We start from the raw sequence: 23,167 nt of genomic DNA on the forward strand, positions 1-23,167 counted from the left end.
TAATTATTTGAATTAAATTTCAAGGATTGTCTGAAACGTCGAACGAAAATGGGAGTTTTCAATTTCCGAGAAAACCAATTGAAAATACAAGTAAGAGCAGTGATTTCAATATATCCGGCAAGTTTATTGATGTAATTAAAGATAGGTTTGATTTTATACGTTGCTGTTCATCTTGAATAAAACAAACTGTAAATATTCAACACACACATTCTGCTTGATCTCTTATTTATCATCTATACTTATTCTCTCCTCTGTACACATCAACATCTGGTTTTGTTTTGCTATCACATTGAATTGTTACATTTATAGTAGTAGTTGCTGCATGTTGCCTGCTTAAAATCTTTAAAACACGTTCTAAATTTCATCTGAAACATGTAGGTATACACGCCAATTAACAAGTGTATCCCATATCCTGTAGCTATAGCTTCTGATCCAAGAGTTTGTTCTGTTTGTTGGTTGGTTTGTATGTTGCTTGTGTTATGTTGGGTGTGTTATGTTTGGTGTGTTGTGTCCAAAGGGTCAAAAGGGTCCAAGGGATGTAGAAGCACACATTTCGTTTGTAAACTTTCGGTGAACTTGAAGTGAATCAACATTTTCGACATCGAAGCGCCTTTTTTGTTTTGTTGTTTTGTTTTTACAAAATTAAACTTAAAATTGCTTGCGCTTCTCGTAACTACACATTAATTTAGTAGTTGTTGCTTAGTTCCTTGTTCTCTCTCTTGTTTTTACTCTCGCCAGTGTTCTTTTTGTTTGCTTTTTTTTTTTGAGTTCACGAAATACGTAATGCATTTTAAAATATATAGAAATAATATTTGTATACATATAGGTATATATCTGCTTCATCTGTTCACGTATAGTAAAATATATGTATAATGTATATATATTGTATATATATAGATCTGTATGCACTATGCCTAACCACGGCTATCCACTTTTCGCTTAATCCTCGGTAGTAGTTTCTGTAGTAGTAGTAGTAGTATTTGTATCCTGCAGCTCTTCGAGAGTTGGAATATCGTCTTGTAGTTTTAGCACTTGTAACCTTGGGTTATAGTGCCCGGCTAAATAATATGTATCATTGTTATCGTATATGGATTGATATTGCTTCGAATCGGCACCGAACTTCTCGAAGTAACTGCCAAACTGCAGCACCTCACACCGATGCGAAATGGTCTGCACATCGTTCTCATCCTCGTGCGGCGATTCAAAAAGAGCACCCTATTGAAAGTAAATAAGTTAATAATATTCATAACTTCGTCAGGTAATTCAATGTTCTGGCTTACCGGAAATTTCAATTTTGGACAGCCGGTCGTCTCCTCCGGATGATAGAACCACGCCACACGCACCACCTTGTTGCCCGTGGTTGTTTCCCACATGGACTCAATGCGTCCGATATAGGGTCGATCTGGTCTGCCCGTCGATAGAAATACTGCACTGTCCCCGACCTGCAATGCAGCACCGAATATGAAAAATCAAAATTAAATACAATAATTGCATTGAAATATGAGCATGTGCACTTACCGTGATAGTCTCCTTTCCCCTTTTGATTGTTTTGTAAAATTGCTTTCTGGCGCGTCCCTTGACGCCCGCCTTGCGATAGGCGGTACCATACCAACCCCATAGCTGCCGTTCCGGCAGGAAGGCCGCAATCTTGCTGCTTCCCTTGGAGTTGTTATGCTCGACCAGATCGTCGCCCTTGGCCTGTGAGCGAAAATTTGATTATTTCAACCCTTTCATTAGGGAACGGACAACCCTTTCCGTTTACAGCTATTGCCATTGTTTTCTAATCAAATAATTCGGATTGTGTAATACAAATATTATTTTTACCATTCCCAAAACTCAAATGCTGAACAAGGGAATCACTAAAAAAGTTTATTGGCAATTAGCATTTACTGATTGCAAAGTCGGGTGTTTTGCTACCAGATTTTGTAAATATTTGCGTTTTCATTTAAGTGAATAAAATTGGCATAAATGGTAAACAGAAAAGGGTTTATCAAAAAGAAAAGGGCAAAGGTTATTGCTGCCGCTCACCTCATCGGATATCTCTGACATGAGATTGGATGCGGACTCCTCCTCCTCCATCTCCAGCTGCTCTGTCTTCACTTTGACCTCCACCTTAACGCGACTTGAGGTCGCTGATGACATCTCTGTGGAAGGAGCCTCTGTCGCTTCCTGTCCTGCCGCAGAGTAGTCCTGCTGGACTACCTGTTGCTCCTGCTCTTCGCTGCCATTCTTGCGGTGATGCTTCTTGTGCTTCTTGCGTTTCTTGTGCTTATGGTGCTTACGAGCGGCGTCTTCGGCACTGACACCATCGCCCAAGGCAGCGGCATCAGCTCCACCATTGGTTGCCGTGGCCGGACTAACGCCATTTTGAGCTTTGGACATCTTCTTGAGGCTCTTCTTCAGGCGCTTCTTCTCACTGCGCTGCGTGAACAACTCCATAGTTGCCGCCAGCGATGTGGTGTTATCGCTACTCATCCCCAGGCTATGATGGCTGTGCGAATCCTCGCAGCCGGGCACGGTCAAGTGGTCCTGAGTGACTCCGCCAGGTCCACTTTCACCCCCGCGCAGAGCGCTTCGCTTCTGCTTGCCTACTGAGTAGAGGGGATTATCGTTGTACTCTGTTCCAATGGGTTAAGTGGGATTGTCGGGCAGAAGGAACGAAAATAACAAAGTAGTAAATAAGGAGGCACGTACACAAGAAACTAATGTTTGGATAGAGGGTTGGGGAGTAAGCCTGTCGTGTCCACGGGCACAGATGGTGCCGGGCTTACAGTTTGACACCCACGAAAGTGCAAAATGAACACACACCTGCTATGGGATAATCGCTGAGGAGCATACGGATGTTCTGCAAGCGGATCCTGCCGCTGTCGCCATCGTCGAACTCTACGCTTACGAAGTCCGGCGCTGTTGTAGCCGCATTCGTAGCGCTGCTGGCCGTTCCATCGACGACCTGCTCGGAGTCGATGGCACGTCCTGGATAAAGGCATCGGTACTGCTGACTCCAGTAGGCGCACAGGCGCGTGCCTACTGGTACACTCTCCACGCTCTTCGGAGCTACCTCGAGGATCTTTAAAGATAATAATCATAAATATGTTTGTATCAATTGCTTAGGAATCAAGTATTCACTCACCGTATCCTTGAGTATATCCTCGCGCGACATTACATGCGACTTGTTGCCACGCTCTCCATCCAATGTGATTGAATACACATCTGGCGGCCGCAATGGCTTCATTACACCCGCATAGAAAAGACCACCCATGTCCGTGAGGACACGTGTCTCATCGCGATACAGGTGCTCGCTGGTCAGCTGAAGCTCGCGATCAATGGCGCTAAATCGCCGCTTTGCCTCCGTGGCCGCTGTCTGCTCTCCAGCGGCGCCGACGGTGCTCGCCTTCATCTTGCGCTGCTTCCGCGCGGAAGCCACCTGCTTGGTGGATGGTGAGCCGGAGGTGGAAGTCGAAGAGGTAGTTGGTGCAATGGCAACGGCCGCGTCCAATGCGCTGGGTTCCAGGCGGACAAACGACGAGGTACTCGGTGAGCTGCTGCTTGGCAAGGGATTGGGCTCCGGTTGGGATTGCTGTAGGGACGGCGGTGGGGGGAAGGAGTGCGTCTTGTCCGGGAATCGCAAAAAACTAGACGCCTGAAGGTTACTGCTCGAAAACTTTGGGAACTTGTAATCGCGCAACGGGGATGAAGTTCTGAAAAATACAAATAGTATTAGGTTAAGGGTAACATGACTTTGGAGTAAACCACTTACCCCAGGACACTGGACAGCGTCATCTGTGGCTGTTGCAGAGCTGAAGATGGCTGCACCGCCTGTTGCGATGCCTGCTGCTGTTGCAGTTCGAGCTGCTGCTTGGAGCACTTCTTCTTCTTTTTGTGCTTGGAAATCTCATCCAGCTTCCGTTTCTTCTTGCGATACTGCCGCGTTATTTTCGCCAGTCGCATACGCATACTATTGTCCATGATGCTAAACACCTCCTGGCCAAAGCGCTGCGCATAGCTGGGATCCACGGCGTGGAGGGCATTGCGTAGCTCCGACTGCAGCTGATCGTCCTGCAGGTCCAGATCCTCCTCGGCCGGAGCGGAGAACTGCTGGCGGCTGCTGCTGTGGTGGCGCTTCTTCTTGCTTTTCTTGCTGCAACGTGCCGACTTGCGGCTGTCGCTGCCTGAGGACTTGGAATGTTTGTGCTTCTTGCGCTTCACAGGAGTCAGTTCGGCAACGATACCAGCCGACGTGGTTGGCAGCTCGATGCCCTGCATCGAGGGGAATCCGGGCGAGCTTAATGGCATCTGAAAGGAGGATGTTGAGGAGGGGAAGACGGAACCCTGCGATTGCCCAAAGGCATAACAGGACTTGGCCTCGAAAATGGGCGGCGTCGCAGCTGTCGTTCCCAGGGCCAGCGACGTGGGAGTGGGCGTTCGCGACGACGGCGTAGCAAACAGACTGCTGCCCTGCACCACCTCCTCCTGGATGCGTTGCTCAGCGAGTGCACACAGCAGCTTGAGACCTCCAAGTGGTTCGCGTTCTGAAGTGGGCTCCATTTCCAGCATTGGCGGCATAGGCAGCGTAGGCTCTGAGGGCATTATATTCACAGGCTGCGGCTGCGGCGCTGGCTGCTCTATGTGCTCCACCGGCTCTTGTTTTACTCGCACCAGTGGTTTGCTATTGGTGCTTATGTTCGAGAGCAGCTCCAAACCGGTCAGGTCCTCGGGGGACGTTTGATCTGCCTGCGTGGCTTGCGTCATCGTTTCTATGGGTTCCGGGGGAGTCTGCTCCGCTGACTCCTCCTGGCTGGCACTGGGTATGTCACTGGGTTCGGTCTGGGTATGGCACTCAGTAGGCTGGGTATGGCTGGCTTCACTGGGCTTCGTTAGTTCCAGCGGCTGGACATGGGTTGGGGGCGGAAATGCTTCTGCAGCAGGATCCTGCGGCTTTGCTGAGCCCGGAAAGCTCTCGTCTTCACTGCAAACGGGCGTATCCGTCTGTATATTGACATCCTGCATTTGCGGCAAGAGCTGAGTCGATCCCGACACAGGAATGTCCGCCAGGCGAGGAGGTGTCTGCGGTGTCAACGGTGCATGCAGCTTGTAGTTCAGCGCCGCTTCATCACTGACCGCTGGCAGAGGCGTTGCAGCAGGCAGCTCCCCACCGTTGCCATGCATCGATAGGTTGAGCAATGCTGGCGTGGGCGTAGCCATGGCACCCGACTGGAAGAGATGGTGGGGCGTTGCATGGCCTAGGGAAGACGGCTCCATGGTGGCCGAGGTGGGCGGCGTGGGCAGACGCATTAGGTTCAAGGCCTGCTCCTTATCCCGCGCCGCCTCGAGCGGCACAAGGGGCGGCAATGCCAGCGGCATCGGGTACTCCTCTTTCAAACCTGTCGGTGGCGGCAAGGAGAGAAGTGAAGGAATCCCAGTCTGACCAGTGGCCAGGCTGAGGAAACGGGAGCTACTCGCGCTGAGACTACTGCTGGAACTTAAGCTGCTAGCCGCATTGCCGCTTTGCGTGACCCCCGAACCAGCGGCCAGACTCAGATTAATGGTGGAATTGGTGGTTGTGGTGCTGGTCTGCTGATTGCTGTGCTGGCACATCGTCGAGCTGCCCGTCGCAGTGGCCGCAGCGGCCAGATACAGCTGCAGGGTGGACGCGTACGAAGGCGTTGTGCTCAGCGCCTGGTGGCCGCCCATCGAGGGAAAGATGAAGTTGGGCAAACTGGACAAGTTGGGCGTCGGCTGCAGCGAAGCAGCTGCGGCGGCTGCCGCAGCAGAGTGACCACCAGGTGCCGGCGCCTGGGGGATGTAGGCCGAGGGCCAGACGAAGGCCGCCGCAGCCGCTGCCTGCTGGAACGGATCTGTGGGCGTTAAGAGGGGAAAATTTGATATGCCTGCTGTGCATGGTCGTGGTAGCGATTCAGTTAAGTCGGAGTTTCAAGTTCGGGTGTTTTCGGGAGTTTGAAGTTTTGGAGTTTGGAGTTGTCGGGGGAGTGGCGGTGGGAGAGAAGCGCAGTTTAAAAGCATGAATTAGTTTTATTTTGGCGTATCGAAGTTTCGAAATCAAATTAACCGAGAACACCTAGGTAGGTAGGTGTCCCGGTGTGCTGGCATGCGGAGTGCGAATGGCGGAGATCGTCGCCGATCATCTCGGCTCACTTACCGAGCGCTGTTGGGCCGGCCGGCAGCAGCACCACCTGTCCGCGACTGGCCTCCCGCGAGTACTGCAGGCCCACCGTGGCGGGCGACATGGAAATCACTGATTCAATGGGTAATGCATCTACAAAACGCAACGGAAAAGAGAGAGAACCAAAATAGAGAGGTGGAGACAGAGTGTGACGGTGAGCACTGATTGTTCATTTTTTTTTCACATTTTGCATTTATCAATTTCTGCCGGGGATCTACTTGTAGCATGCTCTAAACGTGGACAACTCACTTGGATACTGCCAGAAAGTGGAGGGTGCCCGGTTCACACCCGCTGCACTCAGAGCCAGTTCCTCGGCGGTGGCTGTGCCGGTGGTCATCAGGTCGCCGTTGCCAGTAAAGTACAAATTGCCGCAACTGGTGGCACCTGAAAGTAAAAAGCAAAAAGGATTCGTTGAATTTTGGGCGCTTTTTTTTCCTTAACCATTGATTCTCAAATTGAATTCTGGGAAGAGATATGCCAACCTATTCGTTTGGCGTTCGTTTGTTTAATAAAGTTTCGGGCCTGCCGTGTAACTTGTAAGTTGTAAGCGAAGATGTGTATGTATACGTGAAATATTGCAATGTCCTTGAACTATGCATTTGGTGACCGCGTGCGCCCAAACCACCCAACCGCCCACCACTACGCCAACCAGGCAACTATCACACATCCCAATCGTTTCGAATAACCCACCCCCTTCCGACACTGTGGCTGGATAATTTCTACAAAAATTCGATTAAAACGTACGTGATGCCCTGTAATTGGATTACATTATGGGTTCTGAATTGGGAAACCCACCACCGCACTCGAATCGAAATGAATGACAAGTATTCGACAGTGTCCCATCTCCGCAAACGCAATTAGAGCTACATCTTTTGACAAGTGATTTGTTTCGGACCGAGAAACTACCCAGGCAAACGTTTATAAATAGCATGTGACTTGTGGCAAGGAAAGGAAAAAAAAAAAAAATAATAACCAGCGGCACGTTAGGAAGACTCTTCCATATGGTCGTCTACTGAATCCAATTCGGCGTGTCATGTTGCTAGGTCCTGTGTCCTGGAGGATGATTCGCCCGGTTTGTTACCCAGTTCCCCTTTAGTTTCCCATCCCCGGAGAACCACTCATGCATCCGAGCATCCAGCTCGAGCATCCCTTATAGGTGATGCCTTACTTGTTCCTGGTTCCCCCACACACACACACACACACACACACACAGATTCCAGACTACTTCTAGCAACAGCCACCGCTGCTACCTTGTCTGAAGTCTGAAAAAACAACCCACCCGAGCACCATGAGTCCATGAGTAATCTGTCTTTGGATTCCCGCTCTGATGTTCCTCTGAATGGCGCCCACGCAACTGGAACTTTAGCTTCAGCTCCATTGGAGCATGCTAACTAAGCCGAAGCCCTCGATACTCTGCTCATTGCCGAACCATAAGTAATGCGCCTACTTTATAAGGGTTTTTTTCTGCACTCAAAAGCACTAGAACCCGCTAAAAATATGTATTTTCTGAAGTCATTCTAAAAATCTAAAAGGAAAACGTATTTGATGCATGAAAATAAACACCCTCAATCGAGAATGAGCTGTTCTGTCAGAGTTTCTTACTAAAAGAGAACTTCTGGGAAATACCCAGAATAGATATAAAAACAAAATTTCAATCTGTTTTTGCATTGGATTTTTATAGCAGCGTTGAACTTCTAGTTTAATAGATATATAAAAATAAAAACCCCCGCAAAAAGTAGCTTGTGACTTCAATTTTATCAGAGTTGATAATAATAAATGAGTAAATGGAGATTCCAGGTAAAAATAACAAAAAATAAGTGCAACTTTGTAAAGTCAAAGCAATACAAATTATATATTCATTTAGTTAAGTGTAATGATTCATTTCCCTGCCATCATATTGCTCTAACCATTTATAGACGTTATCATTTAAAGAATAACATGAAATTCCATGTAGTGATTAAAACAAAGTACACAGTTTCCTGTACTCTTGCTCTTTGATTAAGGCTATGGCACATCTGGTACTATTTTGTAAATAGATTGATATGAAAAAGTAACCCATCCAAGATCATAAAGTTCATGTTCGTGTCATGGGCATGGTTGATTATTTCACCATTAGCAGACTTTAAAAATAATCCGGAAAATGTAATTCGACTGGCTACGGCGACAAAACACACCCCCAAAAAAATATAAACATATTTATGTGCCCATCTAAAGAGCAATTTCAAGTCGACCAGAGCCAAGGCGACGCAAAGCCTCCCTTCTCAAATCGCAATGTGTTTCACTTTCGTTTCACTTCCGCTTTAGAAGTTCGTATGATTTACCACCGGGTTTCCTTCTGCCCGCAAGGGAGGATGGATATGGGGATGAGCCGTTTTGAGTCGAATCCAGTCGATTCGGTGGCTGTCACAACAACGACAGCCGCACAACAGGCGGCCATCATATGATTCCTGCCCTCTAAACTCCAGCGGGTTGTTTAAGGCGGAGACGACACCCTCGGCCATTGCTCACTGATGGAATTCCGCACAGCGCTGAACGTTTGTTGGCAATCTTATTAGTGGCATAATTGAACGACGTCCACGTCCTGGCATCATAAGCATCATATAACGTTGTCCCTTGGGAAGCGCCGTTCATTAGGGGCGCTCAAATCTGGTGACTCAATTGAATTAGATGCCCAGAAGTTACACGGATGGAAAAAATGTATGGCACAAGACAGTGATTGTCTTAAATTTACATATCATTTAACACAAATGGAAAACAGCATCTAGAAATATCTAATGATTCTTTAAGTAAATCATTTGGTATCTCAAAGATAGCAGATACCTTAAAACAGTTTACATCCCCTTGAATATCACTAAGAACTTATTATTTCCATGAGATGAAGCTGCATTTCTCTCTGTGTAGCTTGGCACTCACCGAGGTCAGCGACGCGTATGCCGAAGCAGTTCAAGTCCTTGTTGAGTGGTGGCTGCAGCGGCAGCGTAGCGGGGGTGTTGATAGCCGGCACCAGAGCTTCTTGCGGGCGTTTCCTGGCCACGGCGATGCCAATGGGAACGGAGTTGCCTGATAGAATCGTAATTAACCGATGAGGAGTGCTCTTGACCAGTGGCTGGGTGTCACCTACCTGTGGACTTTTCCAATTCCGATACCTTTGGCGAGGGAGCCTCTATTTTGACGAGAGTGGTCAGTGTGGAGGAGGACATGGTCTTGGAGGAGGCGGTCATCGAGGCGGAAGACAGGCCCTGATGCTGCACCTGGTGCTGGTGGTGTTGGTGATGTTGCTGCTGTTGCTGGTGGCAATTGTTCGAGCTTATTTCGGACACCTGGCAGGGTTCCCTCTTGATCTGCACAAAAGTGTACGACGAGTTGGTCTGCTGATGGTGATGGTGCTGCAGGGGAGTGGCCGTCGCCGCGGAGAAGCCTCCGAATTGATCCAGCTGCAGATGGGCGGTATGGGCACCAGGATGCGATACTGCCGCAGTGGTGGGCACCAGAAAAGTAGCCGTTGCTGTGGTGGCGCTCAGAACGTCGGCGGCACTGCTGCTGGCGCCAGGATTAAACGTGGCCATCGGGTAGCGGTGGCTGTGCACATATATGTATGGCTACCGCTCCCTGGGATCTCTAGCCTATACCTATTTCACTATATATCTTGCGGATTCGACCAAAAACTAAACGTCCATTATCCGCACACACAAACACACGTGGACACACACGGCACACGGACACACACTAGCACTGGCCCACACACACACGCACACAGTCTACATTTTTACAGGTTTTCGCTGCCTCTTTCGGATGCAACATTGGCTACTGGGCCTGCGGCAATTCCCCATAAACAAATGACATAATCCAAAGCGACGCGACGCCACTGGGCACTATCCACAGGTCGAGGGAACCGAAGCACCCACCAGTCCAAGTGCGGTTGCCCAAAATAAAACCCTGTGCGATCCGAGATCTTTTCTTTTTTTTTGTGTTTTTTTTTTTTGGTGGGGAGGCGGAGGCGCGACTTTCCTGCTGCGTTGTTGCGTTTTTGCGCGGTTCTTCCAAGTGAATATCGAGCACTGGCTGCAGAGCTATTGGCCAACACACGATCTGTTGCTTATTTATGTTTTTCTTTTGCGAATTGGAATCAAAATCCTCTGGAGAAAAGTCCACGGGACGGACAAAAAAAGAAGCAGCGAACTATGTTAAGTTAACAGCGATATAACAGGGACTATTCGATTTTATTGCTGCCTTGTCGATGATTCACCAGCAGGCGTTAGGCATTTTTAGCAGGACTGGTTTGGCCATCGGCATTTCTGCTATCGATAACATCCAGAGCGCGCAATTTAAAATATTATAAAATATTTGAAATATTTTTTTTTTAATAATTATCATCTCACAGATGAATGTCAAATTTTATTTCCCAGCACATAATAACAATTAAAAGTCGCCTAGAAATGCATATGGAATATAAAAGTCAACGAACGCACTAACTAATCCAGCATTTTGCGTATCATATAGTTCAAAATGCCGCCATTCTTGTAGTACGTTATGTCCACCTCGGTGTCGAAACGCAACGTGGTCTCAAAGACATTGCCATCAGCATCGACCTGAATCCTCTGGCCCGGCTTCAGTTCGCCCTCGGGCAGGACAATGTTGTACACCTCCCTGCCACTCAGTTTCAGGGTATCGGCGCTCTGGCCAGGCAAGAACTGCAGCGGAATGATGCCCATGCCCACCAGATTTGAGCGGTGAATGCGCTCGTACGATTCAGCAATCACCGCCTTGATGCCCAGCAGAAATGGCCCCTTGGCGGCCCAATCACGTGAGCTGCCACTGCCGTAGTCCTTGCCTACGACCAGAACCAAAGGTGTTCCTTCGCTCGCATACCGTTCCGCCGCATCGAAGATGTCCATCTCCTCGCCACTGGGCACGTGCAGTGTGCTGGGTCCCGTCTTGGATGCCAGTTTATTGACCAGACGGATGTTGGCAAAGGTTCCGCGTGCCATCACCGCATCATTGCCACGTCTGGATCCATACGAATTAAAGTCGCGCGGCGTTAGACCCCTTTCCGACAAATAGCGCGCTGCCGGTGACTTTCGTGCAATGGATCCGGCTGGCGAGATATGATCGGTGGTCACTGAATCACCGAGAAGCAGCAGACAGCGAGCCTTCTCGATACCTTTAAGTTTGGGCAGCGCACGAGTCATACCCTCGAAGAACGGTGGTAGTTTGATGTATGTTGATATTTCACTCCATGGATACAACTTGCTATCCGACACCTCCAACGTTTGCCAGTCCCTGGATCCCAGTTGAATTTTGCCTGTGATAGCGGACACAGTTAGCCTAGAGCTGCGGAAAAATCTTAGTCAGCTAGCTATACTCACTGTACACCTCCTGGAACATGGCGGGAATGACGTGCTTATGCTCTACCTCCTGAATCTCACTGCGCGTTGGCCAGATATCGCGCAGGAACACCTCCTTGCCGTTGGAATCCACGCCCAGCGGTTCGATCTCGAAATCAATATCCACACGGCCGGCAATCGCGTAGGCAATCACCAGCAGCGGACTGGCCAGATAATTGGCCCTAGTATTGGGATGGATGCGACCCTCGAAATTGCGATTGCCCGACAGGACGCCACAGCAAACCAGTCCGTTCTTCTCGATGGTGTTCACTACGTTCTCATCGAGCGGGCCCGAGTTGCCAATGCAGGTCATACAGCCATAGCCCACAATGTCGAAGCCCAGCTGCTCCAGATAGGGAATCACACCGGATTCCCTCAGATAGTAGGTAACCACGCCAGATCCTGGTGACAATGAGGTCTTGATATACGGCAAAATACTCAAGCCCTTCTGCACGGCATTCTTGGCCAGCAGACCAGCGCCCAACATCACCGAGGGATTCGAAGTGTTCGTGCACGAGGTGATGGCGGCAATCACAACAGATCCATGACCTATCTTATAGCTCTTCCCATCGTCCCATTGGAATTCACCACTTGCAGCCAATGCACTCGGTGGTATGGCGAATCCCTTGAAGCCGACAGGACTTATGAGGCACGACTTGAAGTCTTCGCACATGCTGGAAACTGAAACGCGATCGTGCGGTCGCTTGGGCCCCGAAACCGAGGTCACCACGGTGGATAAGTCCAAAGTTACAGACTGCAGGGTAAAAAAGTGATTCGTTAGTATGTCTTTGCATTGGAAAAACAGAATCTCACTTACCTCCGTGTATTGGGGATCCTGATCCACAAGGGAATAGTCACGAAGTTGTCGAGTGGCCTTCAAATACTTCCGGATAATATCGATTTTCTTCTCGGAGCGATCTAATGATCCACATCCATGGATATCAAGTAATAAATTTAGATAATTTTTAAGATTGACTCACTGGTTTGGCGCATGTAACTCAGCGTGTTTTCATCGATTGGGAAGTAACCCACAGTGGCTCCATATTCCGGACACATGTTGCTGATGGTGGCGCGATCCGCGATGCTGAGCTCTGCCACTCCGGGGCCGTAAAACTCCACGAACTTGCCGACGACACCAAGCTGACGCAAATGCTTGGTAATGGTCAGCACCAGATCGGTGGATGTGGCCAGAGGGCCCAGTTTGCCCTCCAGCCTGTAGCCAATCACCTCTGGCAACAGCATGGAAATGGACTGGCCCAACATTACGGCCTCCGCCTCGATACCGCCAACACCCCAGCCGAGAACACCTAATCCATTGATCATTGTAGTGTGGGAGTCAGTGCCCACAACGCTATCCGGATAAAGGATCTTAGATCCGTCCGCTGAACTGTCGCTTTCGAAAACCACTCGGGCCAGATACTCCAGGTTAACCTGGTGCACAATGCCAGAGCCGGGTGGCACAATTAGCATATTGTCAAAAGCGCGAGCTCCCCATTTGAGGAAGGTGAATCGTTCCTTGTTGCGCTGGAACTCTAGTGACTCGTTCTTGGTCAATGCGTCCGAGGAGCGAACGAAATCCACCTGAACGGAATGGTCGATGACCAGGTCGGCAGGGCAGATGGGATTGATTTTCTCAGGATTGCCGCCCAGCTCGCGGACAGCATCCCGCATGGCAGCAAAATCCACGACGGCGGGAACGCCAGTAAAGTCCTGAAAGCAGGGAATATCTTAAGAAGTCACATACAAACATAATCTATGTGATGCAATAATCCACACCTGCAATATAACACGAGCTGGCTTGAAGGAGACTTCCACATCGCTGGTTTCCTGCTTCAGCGATGGAGTCCATCCCAGGATGCTCTGCACATCCTTCTCCAGCACATGAAAGTTGTCACAGTTGCGCACCGCTGATTCCAGCAGAACGCGAATGGAAAAGGGCAGTGACTCTGTGGGGGGTTAATAATATTCATAAAGATAACAACAATAATGATAACGAACAACAATAACGATTACCAACCATATTTGCTGTCGATGGAGGGCAGATCAAAATACTTGTAGACGTTGCCGTCCTGGGTGAATGACTCCTGGAACTGGGCAAAGGGATTGGCGCCTGCAAGGAAGACAGGATTAGCGTACAGATCAAATACTCCTTTTTCCAATTAAATCCCACCGGAGCCGGACATTGTGGAAAAATTAAACAGAAAACCAAGCAATGTGATATAGAGATGAGCGCGTGAGGAACCGCTACCAGGCAAAACTTGCTCATCACTAACGCAAACATTATATTATCGATAACTGAACATGAAAACAAACCGGTACACAGTAAAAAATATTTATTTATTACTTAAAATGAAACATTTGTAAATTATAGTGGAATAATTTATCATTTTTGTGATTCGAAAATAATATTGGATATAATATTGGATTGATTGCTTTTTTATTTTAGTTCAAAATAAGGTATTTAAAATAACTTGTTTGCATGTCTTTAAACGCTTTTCCCTTCCTACATGCTAATTTCGTTAAATAAACTTAAATATTAATTATGTTTTCTGCGGTTTATTGCAATAGTTACATGGTAGGCTTATTGTAATGTCACGTAGTATAATTGGTATTTGTAATCTATATAAATAATATGTATAGGGGATTATCATCTAAAGCTGCGTCGGGATGCAAAGCCTGTTTTATGGCGCAAGCAATTTGGCAGCGGGGATAACAAGTCTGTGATGGACGTCTACAGGTAGATTCGTCGCAGGTCCTTCGGCGTGGTAATCGAGTTGCACTGCGGGCACAGCTTTCGCGCGCCGAGCGTCTGCAACCAACACTGCTCGCAGTGGACGTGCCAGCAGGACACGGAGATGGCGGGATTCTTGTAGTCGTCGATGCAGATCAGGCACTTGTACTTGCCCTGCGCCTGCTTTTCGTAGAGCCGCAGCTTGGCCTTCAGCGATTCGATGATCTGCTGCTGGTTTTGGGAGGTGGATCGCGTGGACCGCGACGTAGACGGCTCCTCGCTGGCTGGTGGAGCCTCCACGTTGCTTGTGCTGGCAGGCTCTTGCTCGGTGGCTTCGCTGGAATGGTTTGGCTTGGGCCCATCGCTGGAGGAGATAAGTCGGCGCACGTAGCTGGTAACATCCGCCTCGGAAACATTTCCCTCTGTGTCCTCGTTGACCAGTGGGATCACATCGCCCTCGCCATACTGCGTAGGACCATAGATGTGAGTGTCATCCTCGTCCACGTTGAGATCTTCGTCCTCGTCGTCCTGCGCCTGCTGACTGCCATTGTATTTGATTCTCTGGCCCAGGCCCAGGGCGGAATAGCCTCCTTGCACGAGAGTGGAGACGCGAATGCGCTTCTGTCCCGCCCACTCGTACTCTTCATATTCCTCGCTGTCCTCCGAGTCCTCACTCGAATGCCGCTCACCATTGGCCTGACCATTGCGGCGGCTCTGGCGCAGGCAATGATTAACATGCTCTTGGATGTTGGACTGCGGAAAGTTGTGGTTGCACACGGGACAGGTGGGTTGGCTCGATTCGGCAGCAGCTACGGACGGAGTTGCTGCAGCTGGAGGAGGAGCAGCTGCTACCGTAGGATTTACAGTTGCTGGTGGGGCAGGAGAAGCCGGACGCTTCCTGGTGCGCTGGCGCTGACGGGCCTGCCGATTGCGCTGCACCCGCTGGAACACGCTCCACGGTTGTCTGCCCCCCGATACCGAACCGGATTCCTCGGACGCGGTTGCTCCGCTAGTTGGGGTCGGTGGAGTGACAGCGCTAATGGGATTGTGCAATCGCTCCATCTCCACTTGGCAGTGATCGGCCACCTGACTGCGCTTGATCTTCACGTCGCATGTGGGACAGATCACGTCGTCGTCGCTGTTTCTGCTCAAGTGCTGGGCGAAGTTCTCGCCGTTGGACACCGTGTCCGTAGCCATCGATTCCTCGGATCCACCGCGGACTCTTAAGGGTAAACGAAGTTAAAAGATTCTGTAGTCGGATTTTGTTTTGTTCGATAATCTCTGTCCAAGCCACGCGACGCCGATTTCTTACGTTCTCGTACGGTGGAAAACGGTCACACTGATTTCGTTATTTTTCGTGTCAGTGGAAGTGGTCATTGCGATATACATCGTAAAACCGTTACAAAAGCGCCAAGCACAGTGATTAATATGCTTAAGCAATAATTAAAATTTTATTCACTTAAAAATATCTTTATAATAATTGATTATTTGTTTGAATTCCGTGTTAATTAAAACTTCAAAGTTTGCATTTTGCATTCCAACAACTCTTTTGACCTTAAGTCTTACAATAAAATAATTAAACGTACTGATTTCTTAATTTTTACTCTACTCTGGTTGGTCTTAATACAGCAATATATATATATTATCAGATTGCGTTGTTTACATGCCCGATATAACATGTGACAGATAGTGTCTCTCCCTCACTGTTAGGAAATTTTTATAAAGCACAGCCCCCGCTTTGATAAAAGTTTAAACATCCGAAATGTAAGCTATTTTAATTTCCTTTCTTCGTTAAATTAAATAATTTGACGGTAAATGTAAATTAACTGATAGTTCCATGGCACTTTATCGCTATCGAGAAATGCCCAGCCAAAACGATAGTATCGAGACAACATCGATTTAAGTTCCAGCTCTATGAGGGAAGCAAAACATTATTATTTTCGTCGTTTTTATTTTTTGATTATATAGAAAAGTCAGTGGTCGAGGAACATGTGAAAGTGGAAAAGCGACAGAGCTTTTCAAGCAGAGTGTAAGTGCATACAGGTTGAACCCAAAACCGACGCATATTTTTGCGAAAGTGCAAAGCAGACGGCGAGAGTGTGAAAAGGCAGCGAAAAGAGAATAGAGAAAAAATATAGCAGCCAGTTTCTCCTGGGCGTGAGTGTGTGTGCGTGTGCCATATTGTTAAATAAGGCAAATATAGTAAAATAAACGTAGAAAAAACAGCAACAACTATGCATCAGCAGTACCAGCAGCAGCAACAACAACAGCAGCAGGGTAACCTTGTTGGCTACAACAACAAAATGAACGTCTTGCCCAATTACACGCTCAGCGGAATGAGCTCCTTTGATGCCGAATCGCTGCCAGATTATTCAGAATTTGATTCCGAATCGGTAACCCTGGACTATTACAAGGAAAGGTATATTCCTGAACTCAAACAGATCGCATTTTGTTTTGCTTCCGTTCTTCCGCATAGCACACAACACACACACACACATATATAAACATACGTGTATACGAATTCCCTCGCCCTTGCCATTGTTGTTGTTTTGCATTTGGCCGTTTGCCCCAATTTTGCCTGCCGTTACCGTTACGTTCTATATAGCAATTAACCGTTATGATCCTGTTGCCATGCCACTCATTCACACACACACACTCACACACACAAAGTCGGTACTCGCTCATCTGCGAAATGTGTTTTTGTTTTTATTCCACATTTCTAGCCGCTATATGTAAAACTATATTTATCTCCGTCTAGCCCGTCGAAATATCTTGAGATACATTAGACGCAACATCTACTTACACAAACATATGCATCTTTGTTTGCGTATCTGAAGATATTAAAATTGGCAGGGAATCGTGCGAATTAGGCATAATATGCAGTTTTAACGAAATTTTGATACACTTCCTATTTGTTAGCAACTATTGAGCAAGATCGATAATAAGAAGACTCTGTTTTATAATATTTGTTCAAAATTTCATTTCAAGATGCTGATATTTTTTTTACAAACGTACATAAATTGTCACAAGTCTGACCTATTCTATTGTACTCTCAGTTAGGGTATAACAATGGAATGCGAATGGATAATTAGCATGTCGGTATTTCCAGCATTCAAAATGCTTAGTTGCAGTCCGCCTTGCAGCATAATTTATGTGGGGACTGCACCTCATCACCCCAGCTTCCGTCTTTTGTCATTGAGCCAAAATACGCCCCCCAATGATGACTGAAATATTCCGTCGCGTTTTTGTCTGGCACAATAGAGCGATTTCAATTTAAACAATCCCAAACTCATTCAACTGTACCAACGCATTGTTTTGTAAATTGCGTCAGTTAATACAAAACATACATACTACATTGATGTCTACAATTCTGGTCAAAATAGTATAGCTAAAGTTTATTCTGCTCTCAACCAAATTCTGATCCTATTTTTTTTGCATATCAATGCTAAATCTAAAGTTCAATAGTTGTTGTTCATTACACATGATAATAGAATGATAATAGTTAAAAACCTAAAAATTTGAGCACTACCGTAGTTTTAATTGTCGCGTTGATGCAGTTCGATTGGAATAAACCCCATAATAGTTAGCCATTGTCTTTGTCGATATTGTTGCTCGAGTTGTTTTTGCATGTTGCTGCTGCTTACTTAACTGTCTTGATGTAAACAATCATGTTGTACAAACCATGTGCGCCAGTCGGTCTAATCGAATGTCACCAATTTCTCTATTTCCCGTCCCGCTAACAAACAAATCCCCCCTCTTTGACAATACAGATGTTGAACGGGCTGCTTCCGCCAGCAATTTGAAATTGAAAACGCATTGGATAAACCTTAGCGCGCAAACCAAAAGCAATAAAACGCCAATTGAAGCATTTATATTAGATTGTTAAAGCCAACCGGCGTAGCATTTACTTGCCTGCCCCAAAAAAGTAAAAAAAAACAAAAAGAAAAGAAAAGAAACCCTTCCAACATCCCACTAAGCAAAACTAACCAAGAAACGCATTGAAACGCATTCCAATTAGTAGCTGCGGGCAGCACATTGCCTGCATATACATAGTCGATAAGGTGAGTTTGGCTGGCCTAATAAGCCGGTAAAAATACCCCTACCCCCGCAATTAATCACAATTATCATGCGCGCAGTGTTCTACGTCCACCAGCGGAGAAAATGGCGCCGACCACGACGATTGAGACCATCACAATCACGAGGCCGCTGAAGGTATGCATTTGGCCTAAAGTTTCGGAAACGTTTACAGATTGCACCGACTGATTTCTCTGCCCTCACAGGTGATTGCATTTATCTGCGGCGTCATCGTGGTGGCCCTCATGATTATGGCTCTGGCGTCCACAGATTGGTTAATGGCCTCAGACTGGCGGCAAGGTCTCTTTGTGCACTGCATCGAGGATGATTCGGTGCCGCCGCTGCCATTCAATATCCAGGATCCGCCAGGATGCTACTGGACCCGCGATGTCGGTATGTATTGCATGAAGAAACAGCAATCTTAAGCTCGAATTTAACATATAATTCGTATAATGTCCCTTAGGCTACATTAAGGCCACAGCCGCTCTGTGCATCATCACGCTGATAACGGACGTCATTGCCACAGTACTGACAGGTCTGGGCCTCCGGACGCAGAATCATAATCTAAAGTATAAGTTCTATCGTATAGCAGTATTGGTGATGCTTGTATCCTGTGAGTAACTAGCTGAACTTATGTCAGAATCACATGTTAAATATAACTTTTTCGCAGTGCTGGCCGTATTGTCCGCCTTGATCGTATATCCAGTATGCTTTGCCGGCGAACTAACCATGGGTATGGTAGCCTGAAACCTTGATGTTGAACTTCTTTCCACTGACTTGTATTCCATTTAATGTTATAGCCAATCGACGAGTCTGGGAATTTGGCTGGGCCTATGGCGTCGGCTGGGGTGCGGCCATCTTTCTATTTGGGGCCGTTGTCCTGCTGCTCTGCGACAAGGAGTCGGAGGAGATCTACTATAAGGAAAGGAAAATCGTACATGAAAACCAAATGCGCGCCTAGGCAAGGCCGCACGACCTGCCTGACGTCGTTCTGTAGAATAAGTATATAGCAACCAACCAACAACACACACAGACACACATAGATTTCGATTTAAATCAGACTCAAGAACAGAAGCAATTTGCAGCTAAGCGAATGTGTTACAATTATGATTGTGTATATCATGACCATTTCAAACCAAAAATCCGTAGCCATCTTATAAACCACCCCCCACCCACCATCTTATAGTACTCGGCATTTGTTTAGATGACGTTACACCCAATGAGTTGATTTTGTGTTCGTTCGTTTCGAAAGGTAATCGTAGACAAGCCACAAACACACGACCCACATCTATCATGTAGTCAGTCAGTCAGTCAGTCACATGTATGTACGTCTAGGAATTCTGAAAGTTAATCGCATTAACCAAAAACCCCTACATATATACAACTGCATGCCACATGAGTTCCCCAGCATTGTAGGCAACTTTTAGAGCTTGCTTTTCCGTAGAAAACTGAGAGCAGGTGCCAGTTGAAATTAGACCTCTTACAATATTGTACTCATACTCGTACTCAGCTACATTATACATAGCAATGTACTCCCCATGTATCTCAATCCTAATCGTGAGCAGAATCCAAATTAGAATTTGTATATGAACGTAATCGAGGGAATAGGTGTAACCACGACATATAAAGCCACAATGTCAGCCACATCGTCATTGTCAACGTTTCATGCCGATTACGCTTTCAAAATATTTGTTCTCCATTTGTGCTCCATATGTATATCCGTTTCGAATATTATAAATTATGTGTTTGTCCCAGTGTTTTGCGCGATACACAACACCAAATGTACTCGAATATATGTGTTGCTCTTTTACCTTTTGTAAAATAGTTTTACCAAACCAGTCCAGTACTCAGCTTGTACTTGTACTAATGTCCCCGAGCCGTTCAGTTATATGTTTTAAGCCAAGCCGACTTTTAAGTATAATCACTCGTTTGTAAACTCCTATTTTGTAATAATTTATTGATACCTGTGTTCTTACCACAACCGAAAACATATCACACGCAACTGACAGCAATAAAAACGTTTTTGACACCTTTTGTTAACAATTTAAGAACATATATTTTTTTCTTTTTTTTTTAATTTTTTCCATATACGATAAGTTTGTTTAAGTTGTAAACCAGCATAAGGTATGAGTATTGGCGATATCGCAACAACTATAACTAAGCCATCCTTTTTCATAATTCAACGTTATCTCTGGATTTGTTAGTTTATTAGCAAATCATTCGAATTCGTCCATCACATCTCGCAATCAGAACATAATTATGTTTCGTTCGTTTTCGTTTTTAATGAGAAGATTTTGATTCAACGCCGAAATGAAGCGAAGCAAATGCAACCAAAATTAAATGCGACCTAAATTACAACAATACAAAGGGAATATATATGCTTGAACATCCATATATCCATATATATATGAAGACATTGAACAAATCGTAGGCAGGAACGTGCGGTGAAAAAAAGACGAAACAAAAACAATTATAGCGAGTATAAAGACGACAATTATACCAAAACCAATTGAATTAATTAAACTATGCTTACATACACGCATGTTTATATATATATATATATATATATATAGTTATATATATATAAGTTTAAAGTATGTAACAATTAATGCAATTAAAAAACAAAACAAAAGGGAATAAGTAAGAAGCAACCTATAACTAACGAAACAATTATACTCCAAAAAAACGAAACTCTACGAAACGTTACAGTTTTCCATTGTGTAACTAACCAACACATGAGCGAGGATCATTTTGTTTTAACAAGCAAGCAAAATATATATACAAACACATATGAATATATTTATTAAAAGCGTTTTAAAATTTAATTTTTTAAATTTACATTCGATAGAAGAAAAACGACAAAAACAAAACATCACCAGATTAAGTAACATTATCAGTAACAAACGTATTGCTAGTGATCCATATACTGTAAAACATATGCCTAGATCATATTTTATAAATTCCCTATATGCATTACCGAATACCTAATACCTATACCCGCATCTAACGAAAATAACAAACTATGTACTTCCACAAATTATTCTGCAGTTCACTGGATATAGCCTTGAATTGAATATTTGGCGCTCCAAAACCCAAAAGGCATCTAGCCCACATACCAACCACCCACCCAACCTATCCGCATAACCCGTACAGCATCCCGTACAATGTAAATACTTCAGGAGAGTTTTCAAGAAAATAAAATAGTGTTTAACGTTCACAACGATATCCGTTTTTAATAACGAATGTAAAGGGTGGAGAATTAGTTTTATGAGTAAAAATCCAGTGGTGGAATGGATCCCGCCTCACTTAGGATTCTACCCATGCTTTGGGAAATCAGTTCCATAGAAAATCTTTTGCTGATATCCGGATCCCAAGAAGCGTACAAAAGAGCAACTATATCCGCGGGGCAGCCAGACATAATGCAACTTAAATCCGGTCTCTCGCCTGAAATCATAAGTTTATTACATAATAATAATAATAATAATATCGAGAGATAATCTCTTGCCTTCATTAATAGCCATGTACAGTTCAAAAAGCGTATTATATTGCTCAAATGGCTCCTTGCGCGACAATATTTCCCAAAAGGTAATAGCCCAACTATACACATCGCACTTTTCATCGGGTTTATTTCCTTGTAGAACCTTTTGAAAGCCGGTTGGTTGGTTGATTATTATTCGATTGGATTTGAAATCAAACAACTCCCTTACCTCGGGCGCTTTGTATCTGCAGGTGCCCGCATTGCACGATATCGATTGGGATAGGTCCACAACAGTTCCGAAATCGCAAATCTTCAGTTTGAGTCCCTTCTCGCATAGCAGTGTATTGAGTGGCTTTATATCGCGATGAATTACTGCTTTCGGCTGCATGCCATGCAGATAGGCTATGCCCTATGAAACCGTCCGTATTATTGGGCACAATAGCTACCACGCTTCTACCAAAGACACTAGAATAACAAGATGCGTAACAATTTTTTTGGCGTGGCTCTAGAGGAGGTTGCCTAAGGCTCTCTCTCTCTCATTTTTATTCAAGAGCGAGAGAGCGGAGAGCTCTACAGCGAACAGCTCTTTTCTACGCATACAGTGACAGCCGACCACTGCATGTGTGCACACGTATGTTCATGTATGCTCATGCATTGTAAATTTGTCAAAATATCTATATTATTTTGGATCAATTGGCACCATGTAAGAATTTCTTGTTTTGCATTATTCTAGTGTCTTTGCTTCTACTATCTACTATGGTGATGATACCATTCATACCATACCTGAGCGATCTGATGCGCCCAGTTGAAGGCGTGGGCATGCGAATAACTTGGCTTGCTTTTCGCGTGCAGAAAACTGGACAGAGATCCACCGTCTACGAATTCCATCAACAGCAGGGCGCATCCCTCGTGCCTCGATGTGCCGTAGAGCTCAACTATGTTGACATGGCTGGCCTTTGTCAGCTGGTAGATCTCTCTTTCAATCTTTTTATCCTCACATCCCTCGCGAATTCTCTTCAGCGCGATCTCACGATTTCTCCAGACCGCCCTGTATACGCTGCCATAGAATCCGGTGCCTATAAGCTGCAATGGAATTGCACGTTGAATTTATAATGCCATCCAATCCAGCTGGCCGTGGATAATCTCAAACCTCTTTTGTCTGGATCTCCTCATAGGGAACACCCTCTACAGGAGCGGACATTTCTTATCAAATGGCAAATTTTCACTGAGTTTAGTTCGCGAAAGGTTAAGCATTTAAGGTGTGATTAGCTTATCAGTGACTTTCGTTTGATGACGATTTCTTATCTTATCAACATCGA

General features: G+C 45.9%; 5 protein-coding genes and 1 non-coding gene across 13 annotated transcripts, besides 1 other annotated feature; 2 read left to right on the forward strand and 4 right to left on the reverse strand.

Annotated features, from left to right (window-relative positions):
* Positions 1-106: 106 nt before the first annotated feature.
* On the reverse strand, positions 107-10,374 carry wge (winged eye). Of its 4 annotated transcripts, none has more exons than NM_001275918.1 (11): positions 9,303-10,374; positions 9,095-9,241; positions 6,431-6,565; positions 6,158-6,274; positions 3,758-5,891; positions 3,131-3,698; positions 2,809-3,067; positions 2,029-2,588; positions 1,519-1,698; positions 1,281-1,442; positions 107-1,215 (listed from the first exon to the last, which is right to left on the reverse strand). In NM_001275918.1, the coding sequence occupies exons 1-11, from the start codon at positions 9,745-9,747 to the stop codon at positions 940-942; spliced, it is 4,983 nt and encodes a 1,660-aa protein (NP_001262847.1). In that variant the 5' UTR covers positions 9,748-10,374; the 3' UTR covers positions 107-939. The 4 variants fall into 4 exon arrangements, with proteins under 4 accessions (NP_001262847.1, NP_732791.2, NP_001036746.1 ...); NM_001043281.2 differs by having other exon boundaries at positions 766-1,215; positions 2,029-2,618; positions 3,758-5,855; NM_170037.2 differs by having other exon boundaries at positions 766-1,215; positions 2,029-2,618; positions 3,758-5,888.
* Positions 10,375-10,543: 169 nt separating this feature from the next.
* Irp-1A (Iron regulatory protein 1A) lies at positions 10,544-13,811 on the reverse strand. The gene is made up of 7 exons (NM_058023.5): positions 13,736-13,811; positions 13,583-13,675; positions 13,342-13,511; positions 12,546-13,275; positions 12,383-12,483; positions 11,548-12,319; positions 10,544-11,483 (listed from the first exon to the last, which is right to left on the reverse strand). Exons 1-7 carry the CDS (start codon positions 13,746-13,748, stop codon positions 10,654-10,656), a joined length of 2,709 nt encoding a protein of 902 aa, NP_477371.1. The 5' UTR covers positions 13,749-13,811; the 3' UTR covers positions 10,544-10,653.
* On the forward strand, positions 13,572-13,902 carry asRNA:CR45648 (antisense RNA:CR45648). The gene has a single exon (NR_125234.1).
* A 205-nt stretch (positions 13,903-14,107) lies between these two features.
* RNF220 (ring finger protein 220) lies at positions 14,108-15,638 on the reverse strand. Its single transcript, NM_142831.4, has one exon. The coding sequence runs from the start codon at positions 15,491-15,493 to the stop codon at positions 14,297-14,299; it is 1,197 nt and encodes a 398-aa protein (NP_651088.1). The 5' UTR covers positions 15,494-15,638; the 3' UTR covers positions 14,108-14,296.
* Positions 15,639-16,190: 552 nt separating this feature from the next.
* CG45049 (uncharacterized protein) lies at positions 16,191-21,586 on the forward strand. 5 transcript variants are annotated; one of them, NM_001104407.3, is made up of 7 exons: positions 16,191-16,715; positions 18,067-18,357; positions 18,433-18,508; positions 18,577-18,763; positions 18,834-18,983; positions 19,041-19,103; positions 19,171-21,586. In NM_001104407.3, exons 3-7 carry the CDS (start codon positions 18,458-18,460, stop codon positions 19,329-19,331), a joined length of 612 nt encoding a protein of 203 aa, NP_001097877.1. In that variant the 5' UTR covers positions 16,191-16,715; positions 18,067-18,357; positions 18,433-18,457; the 3' UTR covers positions 19,332-21,586. The 5 variants fall into 5 exon arrangements, with proteins under 5 accessions (NP_001097877.1, NP_001097876.1, NP_001287472.1 ...); NM_001104406.3 differs by having other exon boundaries at positions 16,191-16,325; NM_001300543.1 differs by lacking the exon at positions 18,067-18,357.
* Takl2 (Tak1-like 2) lies at positions 21,580-23,075 on the reverse strand. The gene is made up of 5 exons (NM_142833.2): positions 22,999-23,075; positions 22,632-22,931; positions 22,078-22,257; positions 21,876-22,011; positions 21,580-21,814 (listed from the first exon to the last, which is right to left on the reverse strand). Exons 1-5 carry the CDS (start codon positions 23,047-23,049, stop codon positions 21,636-21,638), a joined length of 846 nt encoding a protein of 281 aa, NP_651090.2. The 5' UTR covers positions 23,050-23,075; the 3' UTR covers positions 21,580-21,635.
* Positions 22,306-22,574: a mobile genetic element.
* Positions 23,076-23,167: the final 92 nt, after the last annotated feature.

The sequence above is a fragment of the Drosophila melanogaster genome, chromosome 3R, assembly GCF_000001215.4.
Source record: "Drosophila melanogaster chromosome 3R".
NCBI lineage: Eukaryota > Metazoa > Arthropoda > Insecta > Diptera > Drosophilidae > Drosophila > Drosophila melanogaster.